Here is a 26,734-nt window from a genome sequence, read left to right as displayed (position 1 = left end):
GGGGAGATTTTCTGCAGTAGATTGTGTCTCTGCCCCTCCCACAATGGGGAGATTTCCCCCCAGTAGTTGTGTCTCTGCCACTCCCACAATGTGGAGATTTCCCCCCAGTAGTTGTGTCTCTGCCCCTCCCACAATGGGGAGATTCCCTGCAGTAGTTTGTGTCTCTGCCCCTCCCACAATGGGGAGATTTCCCTGCAGTAGTTTGTGTCTCTGCCCCTCCCACAATGGGGAAATTTCCCTGCAGTAGTTTGTGTCTCTGCCCCTCCCACAATGGGGAGATTTCCCTGCAGTAGTTTGTGTCTCTGCCCCTCCCACAATGGGGAGATTTCCCTGCAGTAGTTTGTGTCTCTGCCCCTCCCACAATGGGGAGATTTCCCTGCAGTAGTTTGTGTCTCTGCCCCTCCCACAATGGGGAAATTTCCCTGCAGTAGTTTGTGTCTCTGCCCCTCCCACAATGGGGAGATTTCCCTGCAGTAGTTTGTGTCTCTGCCCCTCCCACAATGGGGAGATTCCCTGCAGTAGTTTGTGTCTCTGCCCCTCCCACAATGGGGAGATTCCCTGCAGTAGTTTGTGTCTCTGCCCCTCCCACAATGGGGAGATTCCCCCGCAGTAGTTTGTGTCTCTGCCCCTCCCACAATGGGGAGATTCCCCCGCAGTAGTATGTGTCTCTGCCCCTCCCACAGCTGGTCGCCCTTTCCAATGGTTGTGGTCGCCCAACTGTGACCCAATAAGGCAGCATCCACAGAAAGTGGAAATGACAGTTTAGGGTGGAGGAGACCTTTAAAGGAGAATATTTTCTGAAAGTACAACTCAGCCCGGGATCACCTACTGAGGTGTGGAATTCTCAGCATTTTCCGCACCACATCAGAATCGCCCGCCGTTCCTGCGAGCCGCTGCGGGTGTGAATGGTAAGTGAACGACACCCCAAAAGCGGTCTGTAAAACGCGGTGCGATGTGAAGAATCGGATCTCATTGGTGTGAATACTCATGCGATCCGATTCCAGTGCCGACCTAAAAAAGGGTCCTGCGTGTTTTTGGTGCGATTAGATCCATACAGAATGTCCGCCTCCGATCGCACCGCACACACATCGCATGTGATTGGCAGGGAATGTGGCGAGGTTCCCGTGTGAATCCCATGTGATGTACCACGCCGCATGTATGTGATCCCAGGCTAAGTCGCATGATTTCTAAGTCAGGTTCGATGTGCCCGGGGCAGGGGCGGACTGACAACTCATGGGGCCCCCGGGCAATAGGGGATCATGGGGCCCCTGTGTCCTTGCCCAAACTCAAAAAAGCCTATGAAAAAGGTACCAGGGGCATCTCATGGGGCCCGCTACTGACCCCGGGCCCTCGGGCAGTGCCAGAGTTTCCAAATGGTCAGTCCGCCCCTGGTCCGGGGTGTACAAATGGCAGGAAATATAAATGTTAAAAAAGTATCCAAATGTAACAAACGCTGATCTCTTCTTTGCTAATTCCTTGTAAGGCCGGCCACACATGGATCGAAAGTCGACCGATTCTTCATCCGCAAAAAAAACCTAAGAAGGAGGGGGAGGTGGGGAATCCTCTGAAGGGGGGGAATCCTCTGGAGGGGGAGGGGTTAGGGATATACCGGGCTCAGGAACACAAGAAAGGGAGAGGAAAAAAAACAGCAACTTCATCAAAAATGCAGAAAATAAACCCAAAACAATCGAATGGAAACAAATACAAATCAGCGATCTGCAAAGAATACACAATGTTACAAATTGTATCAGAAAATCCTAACATTTCCTTGTTGGGGGATCCCCTCCTGATACGAGGATGAGAGATGAGTTCTGCATCTGCTAGTGCAGGCCATACACGAGTCGAATTCCAAGCGAATTTTCTTTAAAAAATCGGAATTTTCGTGCGTTTTGTAACCCGATGGCGCCACCATTGATTTTGAAATTCGACCGACCGAGCCTTTAATTCCCCTTCGTGTTGCTACAGAAAATAATTTTTGTGGCCAAGAATTTTCTTTTCTTTCCAGGTCACCGCTTAGGCCGGCCATAGACTTGGAGAAAACCAGACGTTTTTTTTTTAGAAAATCATAAAATCGGTCGTTCAGTCGGCCGACGTTACTACCATTGTGAAAAAAAGTCGCCTGGTTTTCATCCCGTCTGCGGCCGGCAATTAATATAATAGCGCTGTCCCTGCAGAGAGACCCACTATTGTGTCAGAAGAAAGAGATTCTGCAGAAGAAGAAGAAGAAGAAGAAGAAGAAGAAGATGAAGAAGAAGAAGGAACAACAATGTATCTATTTGTACTTGAATAGAAACATCTGTATCTGAAATGCATACAAATAGATACAATGTTGCATCTTCTTCTTTCTCTTCTTCTTCTTCTTCTTTCTTCTTCTTTCTTCTTCTTTTCCTTCTTTCTTCTTCTTTTCCTTCTTTCTTCTTTTTCTTCTTTCTTCTTCTTTTTCTTCTTTCTTCTTCTTTTTCTTCTTTCTTCTTCTTTTCCTTCTTTCTTCTTCTTTTTCTTCTTTCTTCTTCTTTTCCTTCTTTCTTCTTCTTTTTCTTCTTTCTTCTTCTTTTCCTTCTTTCTTCTTCTTTTTCTTCTTTCTTCTTCTTTTCCTTCTTTCTTCTTCTTTTTCTTCTTTCTTCTTCTTTTCCTTCTTTCTTCTTCTTTTTCTTCTTTCTTCTTCTTTTCCTTCTTTCTTCTTCTTTTCCTTCTTTCTTCTTCTTTTTCTTCTTTCTTCTTCTTTCTTCTTCTTTTCCTTCTTTCTTCTTCTTTTTCTTCTTTCTTCTTCTTTTCCTTCTTTCTTCTTCTTTTCCTTCTTTCTTCTTCTTCTTCTTCTTCTTCTTCTTTCTTCTTCCTTCTTCTTCTTTCTTCTTCTTTTCCTTCTTTCTTCTTCTTTTCCTTCTTCTTCCTTCTTCTTCTTTCTTCTTTCTTCTTCTTCTTCCTTCTTCTTTCTTCTTCTTTCTTCTTCTTCTTCTTTTTTCTAGCTTCCTTTTTCTCTTCTTCTTCTCTCCTCTTTCTTCTTCTTCTTTCTGCTTCTGCTTTTTCTTCTTTCTTCTTCTTCTTCAAAATCTATTTCTTCTTTCTCTTCTTCTTCTTCTGCAAAATCTATTTCTTCTTCCTCTTCTTCTGCAAAATCAATTTCTTCTTCTTCTTGATATTCTATTTCTTTTTCTTCATATTCAACTTATTTGAAAATCTGCAAAAAGAACGGCCGATTTGACCATAATTACCGTGAAAATCGGCCAAACGACCAAATAGTCCGACGATTTTCCAGCAGGGCCGATTTTCTAAATGTCTTAAAATTATGAAAAACGGCCGACCGATTTCCCCACTAACGATCTGAATATCGGATGATTTTTTTTTTTGTCGGCCAATAATTCGTCAACTTTATTGGAAGTCTATGGCCTGCTTTAGGCCGGCCATACACGGGTCGAATCCTGGTTCCTCCCCTTTTCGGTGATCGGGCGTGTTGGAAAATTCGTGAAAAACAACCGATTTTCGACTCAATGATGGTCAAATCGTACGATCGTTTTTCCGAAAAGAATATGCGCCATGAGCCGTGACCTGGAAGGAACAGAAACCACTTGGTCTTAAATGCCACCACAAGCCCGACGCCCACCCACACTGCCACTAAATCGCCGGTCACACCACTGCAATTTCAGATGCGATTTTTGAGATTTTCATCGATTTCTTGCCATTTGCAGTGCAGTGCAGTTATATTCTATGTATGTGAAATTGCAACAAAACTGCAGAAAAAGTCACGCCAGAACGACTTTAGAAACTGTGTCGCAGCAAATCGCACGTGATAAGACACTGGCATTCATTAGATGTGATTTCAGGTGCGATTTCAATCCGCAAATTGCAGCGGTGTGACTAACACTTAAAGGAACAGAAACCCCAAACCAGCATACAGCTGCTCACCGGATACGGTCACCGTGGTGCGGCAGGAGTCGGATCCTGCGCTGTTCTGCGCCCAGCAGGTGTACACCCCCTCGTCCTCGGGCAGGGCATCCTGTACAGTCAGCTGTGCTGTCCCGTCCTGGTAGGTGCTATGTGCGTACTGGATGGGCTGATCTGCGGTGGGAGGAGACAGATCACAGCACAGACATTGGTTGGATCATCGTTACATTGTGACAATGACACGCATACACGCCCATCACACCTGAGTCCTTTTCATTGCATTTCCTCCCACAAAATGCTGCAACCTGCCGCCACATCGCTCTAAAGCCTCCCATACACGGATAGTTCTTTGTTCGAAATTTTTTATTTCAAGAACATTCGTTTGATTTTCTAATCGTTAGTGTGGGGGGGGGGGGGGCAGATCGATGTTTGCTTTCGACCGAAGTGATGGGAAAATTTGAAGGGGCGGGTGTAACGTACATGTGACATAAATGTACAGATTTGAGTAGGTAAGATGTGATCAGTAGCAATATGTAATCGTAACTGAAGGGACATTCCATTGTCATTAAGGATGTATATTCTGTAGGGACATTCCATTGTCATTAAGGATGTATATTCTGTAGGGACATTCCATTGTCATTAAGGATGTATATTCAGTCCTTGTCATTGGGGAAATGAGGTACAATTAGCATCAATTAGGCTGAAAAGCCCGGCTTCCAGGATGTGACACTTTTTGTGTTAATAAGGTTGTCACCTTCTGGTGAAACCAGTTTAAATGATGTGGCCCCCCAGACATTTTGGCTTCCTCCATACATCAAAAGAAGTATGTTTAATCTCTCATAAAAGCTAAAATATTAGTTGCAGAGAGATGAACATACTCCCTTCTTGTAGGGTATTCTGTGCGCCACATCGGCACTAAAAATCAAATTTGTGGTTTAGGTAGAAGGCCAGGAAAATGCAGGGAATGGTTAGGTGGCACTGGGTTGCGACAGTCGAATGGTGTTTGGTACTGTCGCGATCGGGCCAATGCGCTGGTGTCGGAAATCCAATCCCCGATTTGGTGTTTCAAGCTGGTCTTGGCCCGATTTAACTTGGGCAGGTCAGCACACAGAACATCCTGTGGGCGGGTGCAGGAGCAGCCCCCCACGGTCGATTGGCCGAGGACTAATGTCCCGCCTACGTCTATATCCCCATAAATGGGGTACCCGGGCATTGGGACATTTGCTATTCGTATGGAGCCGATTCGATTTGACTGACGGATTGCTGATTCTCTGACTTGCTCCAGTCGCAGGGTAGATCTCGGTAAAGTTTTATTCTGTTTTATTCCCTTTTATTTTATAGTGAAGTCATTTGTGTGTCTTCTTGTATTTCTGTAACTTTTTATACTTTGTACATATTTTATGCACCGCCCACTTCGGGAAATTAAATCTTAAAATTAATTAGTGACTTCTGTGTATTTAAGCTCGGGCTCATATCTCCGGAGAGATTAGATTGGAGAGATTAGATTGGATTAGATTGTAACGTATTTTAGTGCCTTTAAACGCTCGGTCAAGCTCATTGCCTCTCTGTATGCAATTGCACTGTGTGTGGGCAGATTGCGTGTAGATTGTAAAAGGTAACAAATCGGCCAGATGGAGATCTATGTGTGTGGGGTGTCCCAGAAGACCGTTCTGCAGATAAACTGTTGGGTGGTGGTAGGCTACCTTTTGTGGTGTGTCTGGTGCGGGGGGGGGTTGGGGGGGGGGTGGACAGTGGAAGGGTGATTAGCACCGGGGTTCAAGATGTAGGTAGCTGGAGGGACCTTAGAAGGGGTGTAATTACTAAGCTGGTCCTCAACTCTAATCAGTGCACCAGATTGTATATAAGATTTGTATCTGCCAGTGTGTGTGGTCGACCAGCTGGATTGGAGTGGAGTCTCCATCTGGTGGTGGCCAACGGTACTGCGGGCTGTGGAAGGATATCACGGCTGATCTTATATACGGTTTTATATATTCAAAGTTAAGTCCCCTTTATTCCCTCTTAACCCCCTGTCATGGCCGTGCGTGCACGCCTCGGTTAGCTCGTCGCTGTGGGCGTGGTGTGTGGGGGATCTGTGACAGATTGGAGATTTTTCATTTCAAGAACATTCGTTTGATTTTCTAATCATTAGTGTGTGTGTGTGTGGGGGGGGGTCAGATCGATGTTTGCTTTCGACCGCAGTGATGGGAAAATTGAAGAGGCGGGAAGGAAAACTTTTCTCGATCAAAAAATTTTTGGTGATCGTTCAGAAATTACATTCATTTTAAAGTCGAATGTTAACCCCTCGCCTACCAGGCACTTCTACCCCCTTCCTGCCTACATAACACTTCTACCCGCTTCCTGCCTACAGGACACTTCTACCCCCTTCCTGCCCACCGGGCACTTCTACCCCCTTCCTGCCCACCGGGCACTTCTACCCCCTTCCTGCCTACCGGGCACTTCTACCCCCTTCCTGCCCACCGGGCACTTCTACCCCCTTCCTGCCTACCGGGCACTTCTACCCCCTTCCTGCCTACCGGACACTTCTACCCCCTTCCTGCCCACCGGGCACTTCTACCCCCTTCCTGCCTACCGGACACTTCTACCCCCTTCCTGCCCACCGGGCACTTCTACCCCCTTCCTGCCTACAGGGCACTTCTACCCCCTTCCTGCCTACAGGACACTTCTACCCCCTTCCTGCCCACCGGGCACTTCTACCCCCTTCCTGCCTACCGGGCACTTCTACCCCCTTCCTGCCTACAGGACACTTCTACCCCCTTCCTGCCTACCGGGCACTTCTACCCCCTTCCTGCCCATCGGGCACTTCTACCCCCTTCCTGCCCACCGGACACTTCTACCCGCTTCCTGCCTACAGGGCACTTCTACCCCCTTCCTGCCTACCGGGCACTTCTACCCCCTTCCTGCCCATCGGGCACTTCTACCCCCTTCCTGCCCACCGGGCACTTCTACCCCCTTCCTGCCTCCCGGGCGCTTCTACCCCCTTCCTGCCTACAGGGCACTTCTACCCCCTTCCTGCCTACCGGGCACTTCTACCCCCTTCATGCCCATCGGGCACTTCTACCCCCTTCCTGCCCACCGGGCACTTCTACCCCCTTCCTGCCTCCCGGGCGCTTCTACCCCCTTCCTGCCCACCGGGCACTTCTACCCCCTTCCTGCCCGCTGGGCACTCCTACCCCCTTTCTGCCTACCGGGCGCTTCTACCCCCTTCCTGCCCACCGGGCACTTCTACCCCCTTCCTGCCTACTGGACACTTATACCCCCTTCCTGCCTACCTGGCACTTCTACCCCCTTCCTGCCCCCCGGGCACTTCTACCCCCTTCCTGCCTATGGGACACTTATACCCCCTTCCTGTTTACCGGGCACTTCCACCCCCTTCCTGCCCCCCGGGCACTTCTACCCCCTTCCTGCCCCCCGGGCACTTCTACCCCCTTCCTGTCCAGGCCAATTTTCAGCTTTAAGCACTATCACACTTTGAATGACAATTGCGCGGTCATGCAACACTGTACCCGTATGAATTTTTATCATTTTTTCTCACACAAATAGAACTTTCTTTTGGTGGTATTTAATCACCGCCGGGGGAGTTTATTTTTGTGCTATAAACAAAAAAAGAGCAAAAAAATTGAAAAAGAAAGTTTTTCTTTGTTACTATTATAAAATTTTGCAAACAGGTAATTTTTTTCCTTCACTGATGGGCACTGAGGAGGTGGCATGGATAGGCAGCATTGATAGGAGACATTGATAGGCGGCACTGATGAGCTGGCACTGATGATGCTGCACTGATGGGCACTGATGATGCTGCACTGCTAGGTTACCCCTGAACTCTGTACATTACATAATCCTGACTCCTGGGCTCTCTGCTTTACACCCTCAGGCTCAGGTGTTTTTTTAACTGTAACCTTTAGGCCCTGCCCACTGTTAACTCCATGTGACCACATTTTGATGCACGCTGCTACGCCCTTCTCAAGGCACCCAAAGTATTTTGTTGCTCCAGAAGTCGGTGACCAGTTCTTTCATGGTGTGTTCAAAATGGGGGCATGAATTTGTGGGTGTGGCGTAAAATGAGAATATAGCTTTGTGGGTGTGGTCAGTAGGGTGTGGTCAGTAGGGTGACCCAAGATTTCATCTTGAAAATCTATGAACCTTGCTCTTCCCTCTTCTATGCTGAAGGTCTGGCACAGGAAATGATGTCATGCCCACCTCTATGATGTCATGCAACCATTCCTTTAGGTCACGCCTCAAAGCAACTACAAGAAAAAAGGAGGTCATATCTCTGTGCAGGTGAGCCAATCCCGGTCTTACCATTCAGCAGCCATGTGATATCGGGCCGCGGTTCCCCCCGCACAGTGCAGCTCAGAGCGAAGTCCTGTCCCTCCATCACTGTGCAGCTCTGCAGAACCTGCTCAAAACGGGGAGCAAACTGTTCCGGCTGGGACCCTGAATGTTAAATAAAGGGTTGTAAATACTACAGAGAGGACATAAGAAATAATCCACATCAAAGGAGAAGATATCTTTACCACCTGCCTCCCCAGGGACTCTCCAACCCCCTCCCCCGCTGTATGATACAACTACCTCCTCCAACCAGACACTGGAGAGCCTATAACCTGAGCATCACCTCCTAATCAACATGAACATCTGGGACCCTTCTGTCCCCACATCTGGGCAGACCCATGTCTTTGCTTTTCAGAGTTCTCCTGTTCCGTCTACACACCTGAACACCTCAACCATCTCATCTACATATCTAAGAACCTCCCAATCCCATCTAACTATGGATCCCTGTTCATCTGGTCTACACACCAAAGTACCACCCATCTTCCACATACCTGCGTGTTGTCATAGATATGCATAATATGCTACACTGGGCACCTTCCCCTCCCACCTAAAAAGTCAAGAACCTTCCAATCTTTTCTAAATTATTGACTCCGATCCATCTGGTCTACACACCCGAGTACTAACCATCCTTACATACATATTGTCTACACCACTGGGAACCTCCCCTCCCATCTAAATAGTCGAGACTCTTCCAATTGTATCTAAACTATGGACCCCCAGGTACTAACCATCCTTACGTACATATTGTCTATACCCCCGGGATCCTCCCCTCTCATCTAAATAGTCGAGAACCTTCCAATCGTATCTAAACTTTGGACCCCCAGGTACTAACCATCCTTACATACATATTGCCTATACCCCTGGGAACCTCTACTCCCATCTAAATAGTCGAGAATCTTCCAATCGTATCTAAACTATGGACCCCCAAGTACTAACCATCCTTACATACATATTGCCTATACCACTGGAATCCTCCCCCCTATCTAAATAGTCGAGAACCTTCCAATCGTATCTAAACTATGGACCCTCAAGTACTAACCATCCTTACATACATATTGTCTACACCAGTAGGATCCTCCCCTCCCATCTAAATAGTCGAGAACCTTCCAATCGTATCTAAACTATGGACCTCCAAGTACCAACCATCCTTACATACCTGGGGATGTCCTCACCTCATCTCCATATCCAAGAACCTCCAATGCCATCTAAACTGTGGATCCCTATCCTCTCTGGTCTGCATGCAAAGGTACCACCCATCCTCTACATACCCGGGCACCTTCTCCTCTCCTCTACATACTCAAGACCCATCACCTCAAAGTCATTCAAACTATGGACACCCATCCATCTGGTCTACACACCCAGGTACCAACCAGCCTTATACCTGGACATGTTCACCTCTCATCTAAAGTACATATCCAAGAACATTCAATGCCATCTACACTATGGACCCCTACCCTTCTGGTTTACATGCCCAGGTACCAGCCTTCGTTACATACCTGGGCACCTCTTCCTCTCATCTACATATACAAGAACTCCCAAAGTCATCTAAACTATGGACCCCCTATCCATCTGTTCTACACGCTTAGGTATCACCCAACCATACATACTTGTGCACCCCAAACTATTGACACCTATCTCTCTGGTCTACAAACGCAGATCTCTCTTACATACCTAGGCACCTCATGCTTTAATTTACCTATCCAAGAACCCCTAAAAGTCTTCTAAACTATGGACACCCTTCCATTTAGTCTACACATCCAGGTAGCAACCATTCTGGGCACCTCTCATCTACATATCCAAGAACTTCCTAATGCCTTATAAACTATAGACCCCTATACATCTTGTCTACATGCCCAGTTACCATCTATACAAATCTGGTGACCTGCCCATTCTGTCTATACCTCTGTGAACAGTTTTTCACTCTTAAACAGCCAAGAACCTTCCAAATATCATCTGAACTATGGACGCCTATCTATCTGGTCTGCAAAACCAGGTACCACCCATATCTGCCTTTCCTGTCTATACCTTTGGGAATTTCTGTCTACCATCTACTCAACCTGGAATCCATCCATCTCTGGGAACCTGCCTGTCCTGTCTGTAATCCAAGTATCCCCTTTCCATAGATGCCAAGGTACCTCCACCTCATGGTCCCTTCCCTCCTTTATGTACACCCCTCCCATCCATAAACCTTGGCACCATCTAAACATTTTTTTGTCTCCCTTTTTTTATGCACTTGGTAATCTGATCATCTGCCCAGTTGGTACACATTGTGCACCTCCTGCTTTCTACACACCTTGGTGCCTCTCTCTACCATCTACTTATGTAAAACCTTCCTTTTCCATCTAAACATATAGACACCTACCCACCCCGTCTCCAAACCAGACCACCACGCCTACAAACACACCTGGGCACCTACCGTCATGTCTATATACCTTGGTGCCTTCTCCCTCTCTATCACACATCTAGGTACCTTCCCCTGTCATCTATGTTCACCTACCTGTCTTATCTATAAACCAGGTACCATCCATCCTTACACACCTGGACACCCACCCTCACATCTACAAACCTTGGTGCCTCTTCCTCCAATCTACATATTTAAAACCTTCTTTTCCCATCTAAACATGCTGTATGGACATCTAGCCGCACAGACTCCAAAAACCACCCCTCTGAATACACCTGGGCACCTACCCTCATGTCTATATACCATGGTGCCTCTACTTCTCCTCTACACATCTAGGTACCTTACTCTCTCATCTATGTTCACCTACCTGTCTTATCTAGAACCCAGGTACCACCAAGTCTTAGACACCTGGACACCCTCATGTCTACAAACATCAGTCCTTCACATCTACGCATCTAATAACCTTTTATCTAAACATATGGATACCTACCTACCCAGTCTCCAAACCAAAGCACCACCCCTCCATATACACTTGGACACCTACCGTTATGTCTACAAACCTTGGTGCCTCTCCCTCCCATCTATGCATCTAAGGTGCTTCCTCTTCTATCTAAACATATGGCTATCCAACTCACCCAACCAGTCTCCATGCCAAAGTACCCTCTCCATACATACCAGGACGCCTACCCTCATGTCTATAGGCCTCTTCCTCTGATCAACCTGTCTTAATATCTGGACGTCAACCCATCTAACCATAACACCTAAGCACCTACCCTCTGTACATACCTGAGTCCCACTTCCCTCTACACATCCGACCATCTCTTGCCTCTCATCTATGCTCTCCTCACCAATGTTCTGCATCTCTAGCAGACTTACTTTTGACTGTCAGGGTCCAGCTACACGTCTGGTGACCCTTGTGATTGGATATCTCACAGCTCTAAGTCCCTTCGTTCCCAGGCTGAGCCTTCGTCCACAAACCTTGGTGCCTCTCCCTCCCATCTATGCATCTAAGGTGCTTCCTCTTCTATCTAAACATATGGCTATCCACCTCACCCACCCACCCAGTCTCCATACCAAAGTACCCTCTCCATACATACCAGGACACCTACCCTCATGTCTATAGGCCTCTTCCTCTGATCAACCCATCTAAGAACCTTCCACACCTACCTGTCTCATCTGCAAACCACATGCTGCCAATCCTTGTACCTACCTAGATGACTAATCTCATGTCTACAAACTTTGATGTCTCTCCCTCTCATCTACACATTTATGAACCTTTCCTTTCGTGTAAATATATGCAAACATACTCATCCTGTCTACAACCCAGGTACCATCAATCCTTACACACCTGGACACCTACCTCTATATCTACACACCTGATCACCTCCCCCTCTTATCAAAACACCCGAGGAATGTCCTCTCTTTCCTGTCTTAATATCTGGACCTCAACCCATCTAACCATAACACCTAAGCACCTACCCTCTGTACATACCTGAGTCCCACTTCCCTCTACACATCCGGCCATCTCCCCTCCTGCCTCTCATCTATGCGCTCCTCACCAATGTTCTGCATCTCTACATGGTCTCTTCTAAAGGCTGGCCCCTCATCGGTCACCCCAGATGCTTCCACCTTCCAACTCCAGCAGACTTACTTTTGACTGTCAGGGTCCAGCTACAAGTCTGGTGACCCTTGTGGTTGGATATCTCACAGCTGTAAGTCCCTCCGTCCCCAGGCTGAGCTTTCGTCAGATGTAAAGAGTGGATCCGACTCCCTTCCCGCACCTCCACTCCTTCCTTCTCCTCCACCCGGGAGCCCTCTTTAAACCACTCAATGCGAGGCTTGGGTTCTCCTGACGCTGGGCATGGAGAGAAGAGCGGAAAATACCGGCGTGTCAGTAAACCTGATCCAAAGTGAAATGTTATTTACATAAAGGAAGAAGAGAATTCTGCACAGCCCAAGGCTTGGACCCAGCTTATTAACACTTAGAGAGCTTCTGCTGCATGAAACGTCCACATTGGGGAGAGAGCAGGCAATGGCTTGGAGGGAGAGATCAACGCTGAGCACCGTATGTGATTTCTTGTATCACAGGTCTCCTTCTGACAATCCTTTCACCTGTTTTCTTCACACACTTGTCTTTCCTCACCAGACATGACCTTGGCGTTGACATGTTTCACCCACAGTATAGGTTTAGTCCTAGGGGTTGTGGTCAGGCCCATACTGCAAGCAAAACGCACCAGGGTCACATCTGGTGGAGAACGTCAAGTCTGGATGGCCTTGTTTTGGCCTTTGACGTGTTTTGCTTGCAGTTTGGTCTTAGTCACACCCCATAGCTAAACGCATACTTTGGGTGAAATGCCTCAGTGGTGGGGTCATGTCTGGTGGAGAACGTCAAGTCTGGATGGCCTTGTTTTGGCCTTCGACGTGTTTTGCTTGTCACACCCCATAGCGAAACGCATACTTTGGGTGAAATGCGTCAGTGGTGGGGTCATGTCTGGTGGAGAACGTCAAGTCTGGATGGCCTTGTTTGGTGTTAAGTACATTTAGTGCAATTAGGGCAAAAAAAGCTTAGTGGTGTTGGGGCACGGTGTGAATTGTGGGGGGGGGGGGGGAGCTCCAAGCCCTTTATTTTTTTTTAGGGGGGGTGGTCTTCTATTAATATCTCTACTAGGCCAAACTTTCTAAACAAAGGGCCACTTTACTGGGCTTCAGACTTTAGGGGGACCGGACCATGGCCAGAAGGAGCAGAAAATGTTCTGGCGTCAGTGGGATTAAACAATGTTCCTTCTTTGGTATTAGAGAAATATTAGTGCCCCATCATTGGTGTCAGTGGGAGGAATAGTGCCCCATCATTGGTGTCAGTGGGAGGAATAGTGCCCCATCATTGGTGTCAGTGGTAGGAATAGTGCCCCATCATTGGTGTCAGTGGGAGGAATAGTGCCCCATCATTGGTGTCAGTGGGGGGAATAGTGCCCCACCATTGGTGTCAGTGGGGGGAATAGTGCCCCATCATTGGTGTCAGTGGAAGGAATAGTGCCCCATCATTGGTGTCAGTGACAGGAATAGTGTCCAATTTTTGGTGTCAGTTGGAGGAATAGTGCTCAATCATTGGTGTCAGCAGGAGGAATAGTGCCTCACCATTGGTGCAAGTAGGAGGAATAGTGCTCCATAATTGGTGTCAGCAGGAGAAATAGTGCCCCATCATTGGTATCAGTGGGAGGAATAGTGTCCCATCATTGGTGTCAATGAGGGAATAGTGCCCCATTCTTGGTGTCAGTGGAAGGAATAGTGCCCCGTCATTGGTGTCAGTGGGAGAAATAGTGTTCCATCATTATTATCAGTGGGAGGAATAGTGTCCCATCACTGGTGTCACTGGGAGAAATAGTGCCCCATCACTGGTGTCAGTAGGTAGAATAGTGCCCCATCTTTGGTGTCAGTTGGAGGAATAGTGCTCCATCATTGGTGTCTGTGGAAGTAATAGTGCCCAATCATTGGTGTCAGTAGGAGGAATAGTGCCCCATCATTGGTGTCAGTGGGAGGAATAGTGTCCCATCATTGGTGTCTGTGGAAGTAATAGTGCCCCATCATTGGTGTCAGAGGGAGGAATAGCGCCCCATCATTGGTGTCAGTAGGAGGAATAGTGTCCCATCATTGGTGTCAGTGGGAGGAATAGTGTTGAATAGGTTGAAGCGCCCCCAGGTACGTCCAGCTCATCCCTACTTCTGATTGTCTTTATCATGACTATGTACCCTTGCACTAAATCCACATTATGCCACCAGTCATGACTGCATGTCACCAATACCACAGATACCTTTGCAGCGGAAGGTGACGCTGCTGCCTTCCAGCACCTCCTGGCTCGATGGCGTGAAGTCAAACTTTGGAGAAGTTCCATAATCAGAACCGTCAGTCTCTGCTGCCCCCTTCTGGTCTCCCCCAGAAACAAAGGACACCTTCTGGATTTTGGAGACCTCCACCTTCTCCTTTTGTCCGGTAACATTACGGCCGGTGTCAGTCGAGGGAGGGATTTTGACAGACTTCAGAGTGATGGTGCTGGATGATTTCTGCTGATACTTCCCATCACTGACCCCGCTGGAGGGGTTGACCTCAGTGGCTCGCCCTCCATGGTGGACGTTGCTGGTTTTATCCAAGGGCGAATCGGATTTGAGGTTCGGGGAAGAGATGGAGCTTTTTTTAAGTAAAATTTTAGTTGTCGATTGGCAGACGTTGTTGGTCCCTTTTGTTGGCTCCAGTTTGGGAGTGATGTATTGTGTGCTCTTCAAAGTCTCTTTGGTGGACATACATGAGGTCTTCAGAGGGGGCTCAGACAGAGTCTTCTTGCCGTTTTTGTCATGAATGGATAGGAAAGTAGTCTCTCCTTTCAATGTCCTGAGAGGTACAGAGGTCTCCTTTGAAGGCTTCTCAGCCAACATTATGGCATCTTTTGAAGAAATATCTGCCAGCTTGCTCGAGGCCAACTTCTGGGTGCCACGGGGAAAGACGTTCTCTGTTTTGGGGTCTGATTTACACACCGCAGTCTCTTTCCTCGTTGCGGTTACATTTGGTGTATAATAGCTTCCAATGTTGTGTCCTGAACTTGTGTACCTGGAAGACCTGGTCTCCAAGGAGGATGGACTTTGGGCCTCTGGTGTCATCTTTGATGGCCTCACTTTAGACTCGATGCTACTTGAGTAGCTTGACACAACAGTCGAGGCCACTTTTGGGGAACCAAGGAGGGATTTAGTCTTTATATCTAAACTATGAAGATTCTGAGCAACTGGTTCACTTGGGGGTTTGGTTTCGGTTTCTCTAGGAGGGACCGGTGGTTTGTCTTTTGGACCTAGCACTGAGGTATAACGGGAGACGATGGATGGTGTCTCTTTGGCTGTTCTGGTGGTTTGTGTCTTTGCATACGTGGTTGGTGCCGACTCTTCGGACTGTTTGTGCCGGGAGCCAGCGGTTTCGGAGTCGGTTACTGGAGATGGTGCACCTTTCAGGAAGGTGCTTGGAGACTCGGACTTCAGGCTGGGGCGCTGGGCTGTAGAAGACATCGAAGATACCCCTTTAGATACAAAACCTGACTTGACTTTCGTAGGCTCTGCATTGGGCTCTGGTTTCCTGGGGCCACTTTCCATAGTTTTGCTTTTTTCTGGAATGGCATCTCTGTGCGTTTTAAGAAGACCGTTAGAGGCAACGGGAGGCTTGGCCGTTTGTGTCGCAGAGCCCCCTGGTGGAGAGGAGGTTCTAGAAAAGAAATCAGAGGAGATTTATCAGGAAATGCTACAATATCGCAGTCAGGCTGCAAAATATTAGACATGCGCGGTTCGCTTCATTCCGAATTGAACATTTTGGCAAAATTTTAGTTATTCAGAATTTCAGATGTCACAGAATTTCTGAATTGCAATAGTGATGAATTTAACCCCTTCCAGTCCGGACACTTTCACCCCCTTCCAGTCCGGACACAGCCCCCCCCCTTCCAGTCCGGACACTTTCACCCCCTTCCAGTCCGGACACAGCCCCCCCCCTTCCAGTCTGGACACTTTCCCCCCCTTCCCGTCTGGACACTTTCACCCCCTTCCAGTCCGGACACTTTCCCCCCTTCCAGTCCGGACACTTTCCCCCCCTTCCAGTCAGTTTTGACTGGAATTCTATTCAAATTCGATTTGGATACTTCAAATCCATTGGGGGGGGGCACAATGTTTTTATTTCAAAGGCGGCTTATTGGGAGGAGGGGTTCTGTAGATAAGGAGGAGGGGTTCTGTAGATGGAGAGGAGGGGTTATGACAACTGAAAGAAAGGGTTATGAAGAAGAGGAGTTATGGAGATGGGGGGGAGCAGTTGTGTAGATGGGGAGGAGGGATTGTGGAGATGGAAAGGAGGGATTATGGAGATGGAGCGGAGACATTATGGAGATGGAAAGGAGGGATTATGGAGATGGAGAGGAGGAATTATGGAGATGCAAAGGAGGGGTTATGGAGATGCAAAGGAGGGGTTATGGAGATGAGGCATTATGGAGATGGAAAGGAGGGATTATGGAGAGGAAAAGTTATGGAGATGGAAAGGAGGAGTTATGGAGACGGGAAGGAGAGGTTATGGAGATAGGGAGGAGGGGTTGTGGAGATGGAGAGGAGGGTTTATGGAGATAGGGAGGAGGGGTTGTGGAGATGCAGAGAAAGAGTTATGGAGATGCGGAGGAGGAGTGATGCAAAGGAGGAGTTATGGAGATGGAAAGGAGGGGTTGTGGAGATGGAAAGGAGGGGTTGTGGAGATGGGAAGGAGGGGTTATGGAGATGCAGAGGTGGGGTTATGGAGATGGTGAGGAGGATTTATGGAGATAGGGAGGAGGAGTTGTGGAGATGGGGAGGAGGGGCTGTGGAGATTGGGAGGAGGGGTTGGGGAGATGCAGAGGAGGGGTTGTGGAGATTGGAAGGAGGGGTTGTGGAGATGGAGAGGAGGAGTTGTAGAGATTGGGAGGAGGGGTCGTAGAGATGAAGACGAGGGGCTATGGAGATTGGGAGGAGGGGTTGGGGAGATGCAGAGGAGGGGTTGTGGAGATTGGGAGGAGGGGCTGTAGAGATGGGGGAGGAGGGGTTATGGAGATTGAGAGGAGGAGTTATGGAGATTGGGAGGAGGGGTTGTAGAGATTGGGAGAAGGAGTTGTGGAGATTGGGAGGAGGGGTTGTAGAGATGGAGAGGATTGGTTATGGAGATTGGGAGGAGGAGTTGTAGAGATTGGGAGGAGGGGTCGTAGAGATGGAAAGGAGGGGTTATGGAGATTGGGAGGAGGAGTTGTAGAGATTGGAAGGAGGAGTTGTGGAGATTGGAAGGAGGGGTTATGGAGATTGGAAGGAGGAGTTGTGGAGATTGGGAGGAGGGGTTGTGGAGATGGGGAGGAGGGGTTATGGAGAATGGAGAATGAGCGCTGCTTGCTGTCTCCAGCCAATGAGAGTGTGGTGGGCGTGGCCATCAGGAACAAGGAGCTCACACACGGGTCCAGTACTGTCCAATCATGCCTGGCCTGTCCATCAAGAACAGAGCGGGGGAGGGGAGTACTGAACCCCAATTGGAAGGGGGGGCATATGACCGGGGCTTGTCCACCAGCATGGGTTGGAAAGACTACAGGGACCAGCATGGCCTCTGCCTGATACTAGGAGCGTGTCCTTGGCTCAGTATATTGATATATATGTATATAGCGCCGCGATGTATATTATTATTATTATACAGGATTTATATGGCGGCAGAAGGTTGCTCAGCGCTGTACATTATAGTGGGGGACAGAACATGAGACAATACAGTAACAGTGCAATACACGAGGGGATCGAGGGCCCTGATCCTGGGAGCTTACAATCTAGGAGGGAGGGGATGGTGGTACAGGAGGAAGTGGCTGTGGGGGATGGAGTGGTGGGAGGAGTGGAGGAGATCGGTTGTTAGGTGAGGGCAGGGTAGGCTTCCCTGAAGAGATGGGTTTTCAGGGTGCGCCTGAAGGTGAGGAGGGTAGGTGATAATCTGATGGGTTGAGGTAGCGAGTTCCAGAGGATGGGGGAAGTCCTGGAGAAGTCCTGCAGTCGGGCGTGGGAGGAGGAGACCAGGGAGCTAGAAAGTAGGAGGTCTTGTGAGGAGCAAAGATTACGGGTTGGGTGGTATTTGGGTATCCGGTCGGTGAGGTAGTTTGGGGCGGCGTTATGAATGGCTTTGTATGTCTGTGTTAGTAATTTGAATTCAATGCGTTGGGCAATCGGGAGCCAGTGGAGGGATTGGCAGAGAGGGGTGGAGGACACTGAGTGGAGGTCAGTGGAGGGATTGGCAGAGGGGGGTGGAGGACACTGAGTGGAGGGAATGACAGAGGGGGGTGGAGGACACTGAGTGGAGGCCAGTGGAGGGATTGGCAGAGGGGGGTGGAGGACACTGAGTGGAGGCCAGTGGAGGGATTGGCAGAGGGGGGTGGAGGACACTGAGTGGAGGCCAGTGGAGGGAATGACAGAGGGGGGTGGAGCCAGTGGAGGGATTGGCAGAGGGGGGTGGAGCCAGTGAAGGGAATGACAGAGGGGGGTGGCGGATACGGAGCGGTTGGTGAGGTGGATGAGTCTGGCCGCTGAGTTCAGGATAGACTGAAGCGGGGATAGTCTGTGATGAGGGAGGCCGGTGAGGAGGGAGTTGCAGTAGTCCAGACGTGATATGATGAGGGAGGTAGTTTAGTAGTGTCTGGGGTGAGGAACGAACGTATTTTGGAGATGTTGCGGAGGTGGAGCCTGCATGAGTTTGCCAACGATTGGACATGGGGTTGGAAGGACAGGTTTGAGTCTAGGGTGACACCCAGGACTTTGGCTTGCGGGGTGGGACTGATGGTGGCGTTGGTGGTCGTGATGGAGGGGGGGGGAAGACCAGGAGCTCGGTTTTGGATAGGATTACTTTGAGGAAGTGGAGTGATATCCAGTCTGATATGTCGCTCAGTAGGTGTGTGATTCGGGCGGAGACCGAGGGGGTGAGGTGGGGGGTGGAGACCGAGGGGGTGAGGTGGGGGGTGGAGACCGAGGGGGTGAGGTGGGGGGCGGAGACCGAGGGGGTGAGGTGGGGGGTTGAGAGATAGATTTGTGTGTCGTCGGCATAGAGGTGGTAGTTGAAGCCGTGAGAGTGTATGAGTTGGCCAAGGGAGGAGGTGTAGATGGAGAAGAGAAGGGGCCCGAGGACAGAGCCTTGAGGGACCCCAACAGAGAGGGGGAGTGAGGGGGAGGTGGAAGCATTATAGGCAACGCTGAAGGAGCGCCGGGATAGATAGGAGGAGAACCAGGAGAGGGCGGAGTCTCTGAGGCCAAAGGAGTGTAGTTTAGTAAGGAGGAGGGGGTGGTGGACTGTGTGGAAGGCCGCAGAGAGGTCGAGGAGTAGGAGCACTGAATAGTGGCCATTAGCTTTGGCGGTTAGCAGGTCGTTGGAGAGGTGAGTAAGGCGGTTTCGGTGGAGTGTAGGGGACGGAATATATATAATATAATGTATATAGCCCTGTGATGTATATATAATGTATATAGCCCCATGATGTATATATAATGTATATAGCCCCGTGATGTATATATAATGTATATAGTCTAGTGATGTATATATAATGTATATAGCTCCGTGATGTATATATAATGTATATAGTCTAGTGATGTATATATAATGTATATAGCCCTGTGATGTATATAGCCCCGTGATGTATATATAATGTATATAGCCCCGTGATGTATATATAATGTATATAGCCCCGTGATGTATATATAATGTATATAGCCCCATGATGTATATATAATGTATATAGCCCTGTGATGTATATATAATGTATATAGCCCCATGATGTATATATAATGTATATAGCCCCGTGATGTATATATAATGTATATAGCCCCATGATGTATATATAATGTATATAGTCTAGTGATGTACTGTATATATAATGTATATAGCCCCGTGATGTATATATAATGTATATAGTCTAGTGATGTATATATAATGTATATAGCCCCGTGATGTATATATAATGTATATAGCCCCGTGATGTATATATAATGTATATAGCCCCGTGATGTATATATAATGTATATAGTCTAGTGATGTATATATAATGTATATAGCCCCGTGATGTATATATAATGTATATAGCCCCGTGATGTATATATAATGTATATAGCCCCGTGATGTATATATAATGTATATAGTCTAGTGATGTATATATAATGTATATAGCCCTGTGATATATATATAATGTATATAGCTCCGTGATGTATATATAATGTATATAGCCCCGTGATGTATATATAATGTATATAGCCCCGTGATGTATATATAATGTATATAGCCCCGTGATGTATATATAATGTATATAGTCTAGTGATGTATATATAATGTATATAGTCTAGTGATGTATATATAATGTATATAGCTCCGTGATGTATATATAATGTATATAGCCCCGTGATGTATATATAATGTATATAGTCTAGTGATGTATATATAATGTATATAGTCTAGTGATGTATATATAATGTATATAGCCCTGTGATGTATATATAATGTATACAGACAGAAGATCACATACCCGTCCGCCTCGTCAGCGCCTGGAACAGAGAAAAAAACATTGATCAGTAAATCGTCTTATCGAGTTTAAATTGCAGCATCAGCCAACATCTACAGAACAGAATCTGCCAGGAAGGCGACTACAGCCCAGCATGCTGCCCGCCCGCCTCCTCCGTGGTCAGCCAAGGTGGGCACTCCCATCGCTGGTTGCACACCCATCCCCCGGCATGAATATTCGGCTGGACTGAACTGGCAGGAATCTCCGCGGTCTCATGCCGGAGCCAACAATCACATGATTGATTTCCCTTCCGAAGAGGAGAATAAATGATTTAGGAGTTCGGGGAGCTCAGATCTCAGCCATGCCGAAAATACTTCCCTGCGACCGACCAGACTGCGTCTGGAGCAACAAATAATCCCACAAAATCGCCGTGGAGGAGGAACCACGGCAAACGTTGTTTATTCGTTCCCGAATGTTGTTACATTGTATACTAATATGGCAGGACGGTTTACATTTATACCCCGGTCACACTGATCCAGGGGCGGACTGACCATTTGGGCACTCCCCAAGGGCCCGGGGTTAGTAGGGGGCCCCATGACATGCCCCTAGTACATTTCTTGGGCTTTTATGGGTGTGGTTTGAGTGTGGGTGAGGACACAGGGGCCCCATGATCCCCTATTGCCCGGGGGCCGCATGAGTTGTCAGTCCGCCCCTGCACTGATCTGACTTCACTGGAAGTCGCATGATTTCAAAGTCGGTTGGTTTTCCAACTTGAGCGGCGACTTGGAGTCAGCAAAACACAGACGTCTATGCAAGTCGCACCTGAAGCAGTGTATGCCCATCGCACCGATGTGACCGCTGTAACTGCGGGCAAAAGGGTGCGACTTGCCATTCGACTTGCAAGTCGCATGGCATGGCAAATCGCATGGCTAGTCGCACCCGGTGTGACCGGGGTCTTAGTGCCCGGTGTGATTTCAGGTGCGTTTTGGGGATGGAAATCATGCCTGAAATCGCATCTAATGAATGCGAATGTCCGTGTCTTATCACATGCGATTTGCCGCAGCGCCATTTCTAAAGTCGTTCTTGCGTGACTTTTTCTGCAGTTTTGTTGCGATTTCACATCCATAGAATAGAATAGAAATCGCACTACAAATCGCGTGATTTTAAATCGCAGCGGTGTGACCGATGACTAACGTGTGATTTGCTGCGGTGCGATTTCTAAAGCAGCTCTTGCCTGACTCTTCCTGCAGTTTTGTTGCAATTTCACATACATAGAATAGAATGGGAATCTCACTGAAAATTGCAAGAAATCATTGAAAATCTTCACAAGTAGCAATAAAGTCTTCAGAAATCGCACCTGAAATTGCGCTGAAATCGCACACAAATCACACGATTTTAAATCGCAGCAGTGCGACCGGTGACTTAGTACCCGTCATACCGGTGCGATTTCAGGTGGGATTTGAAACCTCTTCTATAATTGCATCTAATTAATGTGAATGTCGGCATCTTAACACGTGCGATTTGCTGCAGCACCATTTCTAAAGTCGTTCTTGCGTGACTTTTGCTGCAGTTTTGTTGTGATTTCACAGACATAGAATAGAATGGAAATCGCACTGCAAATCGCATACGAATCGCATGATTTAAAATTGCAGCGGTGTCACCGATGACTAACGTGCAATTTGCTGCAGTGCGATTTCTAAAGCAGTTCTTGCGTGACTTTTTCTGCAGTTTTGTTGCGATTTCACATCCATAGAATAGACTGGAAATCGCACTGCAAATTGCAAGAAATCGCTGAAAATCTTCACAAGTCGCTATAAAGTCTTCAGAAATTGCACCTGAAATCGCGCTGAAATTGCACACAAATTGCATGATTTTAAATTGCAGCAGTGCGACCAATTACTTGCGATTTCAGGTATGATTTGTGAGTTGAAATCGCATCTAATGAATGTGAATGTCACCGTCTTACCATGTGCGATTTGCTGCGGCGCCATTTCTAAAGTAGTCATTGCGTGACTTTTTCTGCAGTTTTGTTGCGCTTTCACAGACATAGAATAGAACAGAAATCGCATCGCAAATTGCAAGCAATCCTTGAAAATCCTCACAAGTTGCAACAAAGTTTTCAGAATTTGCACACAAATCGCACGATTTTAAATTGCAGCAGTGCGACCCGGTGACTTAGTACCTGGTCACACCGGTGCGATTTCAGGTGAGATTTGGGAATTGAAATCGCATCTAATGAATGTGAATGTCGGTGTCCTAACACGTGCGATTTGCTGAAGCGCCATTTCTAAAGTAGTTTTTTGCGTGACTTTTTTCTGCAGTTTTGTTGCGATTTCACATACACAGAACAGAATGGAAATCGCACCGCAAATTGCAAGAAATCATTGAAAATTTTCACAAGTCTCAATAAAGTCTTTAAAAATCGTGCTGAAATCGCACACAAATCATACGATTTTAAATTGCAGCGGTGTGACCGGTGACTTAGTGTCCAGTCATATCAGTGCAATTTCAGGTGTGATTTGGGAACTGAAACTTCTCCTATAATCGCATCTAATGAATGTGAATGTCGGTGTCTTAACACGCGCCATTTATCATCCCGCTACTGCCGGGTCTGTCCGGGGCTGAAAAGAAGAACCCATGAAGAAGGTTTGCGTCTCGTCGCACGTAGAGACATTCGGACGCACGATTGTTCAGTATTTTCTCCTTGGGGCAAACTATGTATTCCAGAATAAGTTGGGGTCTTCGGGGACCCCCCAGTGAGGATGGAGGAGGGGATGATTATGTGGAAGGAGATATTTTTTCACCAAAACGTCCAATGAACCGAATTCACAGAGCCAGAGGAAACTTCGATACATTGTATTTTCATATTTGTACCCTAGAGGGCGATGTTATACCACTGCATGGAAACAAATGAGTCTTCGCTGTTATTATTTATATCATTTGTTAATGTTATCTTTATTATTATTATTTTATTATTTATATTATTTTATTATTTATATTATTATTATTTTATTATTTATATTATTATTTGTATTATTAATATTATATTATTTATAATTTATATTATTAATTAATGTTATCTTTAATATTATTATTTTATTATTTATATTATTATTATTATTTATATTATTCATTAATATTAGCTTTATTATTATTATTATTATTATTATTTATATTATTCATTAATATTAGCTTTATTATTATTATTATTTATATTATTCATTAATATTAGCTTTATTATTATTATTATTATTTATATTATTCATTAATATTAGCTTTATTATTATTATTTATATTATTCATTAATATTAGCTTTATTATTATTATTATTATTATTATTATTTATATTATTCATTAATATTAGCATTATTATTATTATTTATATTATTCATTAATATTAGCATTATTATTATTATTATTTATATTATTCATTAATATTAGCTTTATTATTATTATTATTATTATTATTTATATTATTCATTAATATTAGCTTTATTATTATTATTTATATTATTCATTAATATTAGCTTTATTATTATTATTATTATTATTTATATTATTCATTAATATTAGCTTTATTATTATTATTATTATTATTTATATTATTCATTAATATTAGCTTTATTATTATTATTTATATTATTCATTATTAGCTTTATTATTATTATTATTATTTATATTATTCATTAATATTAGCTTTATTATTATTATTATTTATATTATTCATTAATATTAGCTTTATTATTATTATTATTATTTATATTATTCATTAATATTAGCTTTATTATTATTATTATTTATATTATTCATTAATATTAGCTTTATTATTATTATTTATATTATTCATTAATATTAGCTTTATTATTATTATTATTTATATTATTCATTAATATTAGCTTTATTATTATTATTTATATTATTCATTAATATTAGCTTTTTTATTATTATTATTATTATTATTATTTATATTATTCATTAATATTAGCTTTATTATTATTATTTATATTATTCATTAATATTAGCTTTATTATTATTATTATTATTATTATTTATATTATTCATTAATATTAGCTTTATTATTATTATTTATATTATTCATTAATATTAGCTTTATTATTATTATTATTTATATTATTCATTAATATTAGCTTTATTATTATTATTTATATTATTCATTAATATTAGCTTTATTATTATTATTATTATTATTATTTATATTATTCATTAATATTAGCTTTATTATTATTATTATTATTTATATTATTCATTAATATTAGCTTTTTTATTATTATTATTATTATTATTATTATTTATATTATTCATTAATATTAGCTTTATTATTATTATTTATATTATTCATTAATATTAGCTTTATTATTATTATTATTTATATTATTCATTAATATTAGCTTTATTATTATTATTATTATTTATATTATTCATTAATATTAGCTTTATTATTATTATTTATATTATTCATTAATATTAGCTTTATTATTATTATTATTATTATTATTTATATTATTCATTAATATTAGCTTTATTATTATTATTATTATTATTATTATTTGTATTATTATTATTCAGGATTTACACGGCGCCAACAGTTTTCTGCAGCTGATCATCATTTTGCCGGTCTTCCCCTCCGCCGTAAAGCAGAAGTACGGCTACAGGACGGCACGGGTGCGCAAAATCACATATATATATATACAGGTGATTTTGAGTTTCCAGGTACCTGCGCCGCTATTTGTGGCCTCGGCTGTCAATCACCGGGTCTCGACCAGTGATTACTCACCAGCGCCCAGTGATTGCCGAGCATCTCCAATGGGGGAGGGGTCTGTATGTAAATAAAATCTGTACAGGCGATCAAATACCACCGAAAGAACGCTTGCGGGAAAAAAATGACATAAATGTCATTTGGGTGCAGCGCTGCATGACCGCGCAATTGTCAGTTAAAGTAACGCAAAAAAATGGCCTGGTCAGGGGGGGGGGGGGGGAATCCTCTGGAGGGGGTGGGAATCCTCTGGAGGGGGAGGGGTCAAAATTTCCCTTTCCTTTTCAATCTGCAGCCGTTGTCATTTTCTGTAAAATGCAATATGGCCGCTTGGAGGCGTATACAGGACTATCCCCCCCCCCAGAAATGTAATTTCCTGCTCGTGTGATTGGCTGACTGATTTTCCTGGACGTCTGCACTAAGATACAAGTCAGATTTTGGGAATCCCCTGCAACAAGAATGTCATTTTTGGTGGAAAACCCCCCCCCACATCTACAGGGATGCAGACCCCGCAGCTTTCCTCATCGCAGCCCTGCAGTTGCAGCAGCTGATCGATCAAGTCTGCATTAAGTTGCAAGTCAGATTTTGGGAATCCCCTGCAACAAGAATGTCATTTTTGGTGGAAAACCCCCCCCCCCACATCTACAGGGATGCAGACCCCGCAGCTTTCCTCATCGCAGCCCTGCAGTTGCAGCAGCTGATCGATCAAGTCTGCATTAAGTTGCAAGTCAGATTTTGGGAATCCCCTGCAACAAGAATGTCATTTTTGGTGGAAAAAAAAAATCATCAACAGTTATGCAGACCCCGCCGCTCTCCTCATCGCAGCCCTGCAGGTGCAGCAGCTGATCGATCATCGTAAAGCCCCTCCCATTCACAGTCGCTCTGCACATGGACACACATGGAGAAACAAACAGATATTTCTTCAAAAGGCAGTAATCTGCTACAAAGTTTATTACCTGCACTAAGATACAAGTCAGATTTTGGGCATCCCCTGCAACAAGAATGTCATTTTTCGTGGAAAAAAACACATCCACAGTTATGCAGACCCCGCCGCTTTCCTCATCGCAGCCCTGCAGGTGCAGCAGCTGATCGATCATCGTAAAGCCCCTCCCATTCACAGTCGCTCTGCACATAGACACAGAGAAACAATCAGAGATTTCTTCAAAAGGTCAGAATCTGCTACAAAGTTTGTTACAACAATGTGCAGAGATCACCCGGAGGGGAGGGGCGAGGGGAGGGGCTTATTTGTCAACAAAGGTGGAGTTACCCTTTAAGGTGCAAGTCCACCTGA

At 45.3% G+C, this 26,734-nt stretch overlaps 1 protein-coding gene across 1 annotated transcript in view; it reads right to left on the bottom strand.

Annotated features, from left to right (window-relative positions):
* The window catches only part of LOC149449946 (myosin light chain kinase, smooth muscle-like), a gene marked incomplete at its 3' end in the record, with an annotated part of 381,689 nt that overhangs the window by 141,865 nt on the left and 213,090 nt on the right, over window positions 1-26,734 (bottom strand). The window contains exons 7-11 of the mRNA XM_089692548.1: window positions 20,694-20,712; window positions 14,439-15,868; window positions 12,282-12,485; window positions 8,200-8,334; window positions 3,904-4,056 (exon numbers count right to left, since the gene is read on the bottom strand). Of these exons, the coding sequence (XP_089548674.1) occupies window positions 3,904-4,056; window positions 8,200-8,334; window positions 12,282-12,485; window positions 14,439-15,868; window positions 20,694-20,712 (1,941 nt within the window). The remainder of the gene's footprint in view (window positions 1-3,903; window positions 4,057-8,199; window positions 8,335-12,281; window positions 12,486-14,438; window positions 15,869-20,693; window positions 20,713-26,734) is intronic.

Source organism: Staurois parvus, unplaced genomic scaffold (assembly GCF_062004578.1).
Source record: "Staurois parvus isolate SC_StPar_1 unplaced genomic scaffold, SC_StPar_1.0 ptg000593l, whole genome shotgun sequence".
Taxonomy (NCBI): Eukaryota; Metazoa; Chordata; class Amphibia; order Anura; family Ranidae; genus Staurois; species Staurois parvus.
The sequence above is the reverse complement of the archived record's forward strand: the minus strand, read 5'-3'. Positions and strand labels throughout refer to the sequence as shown.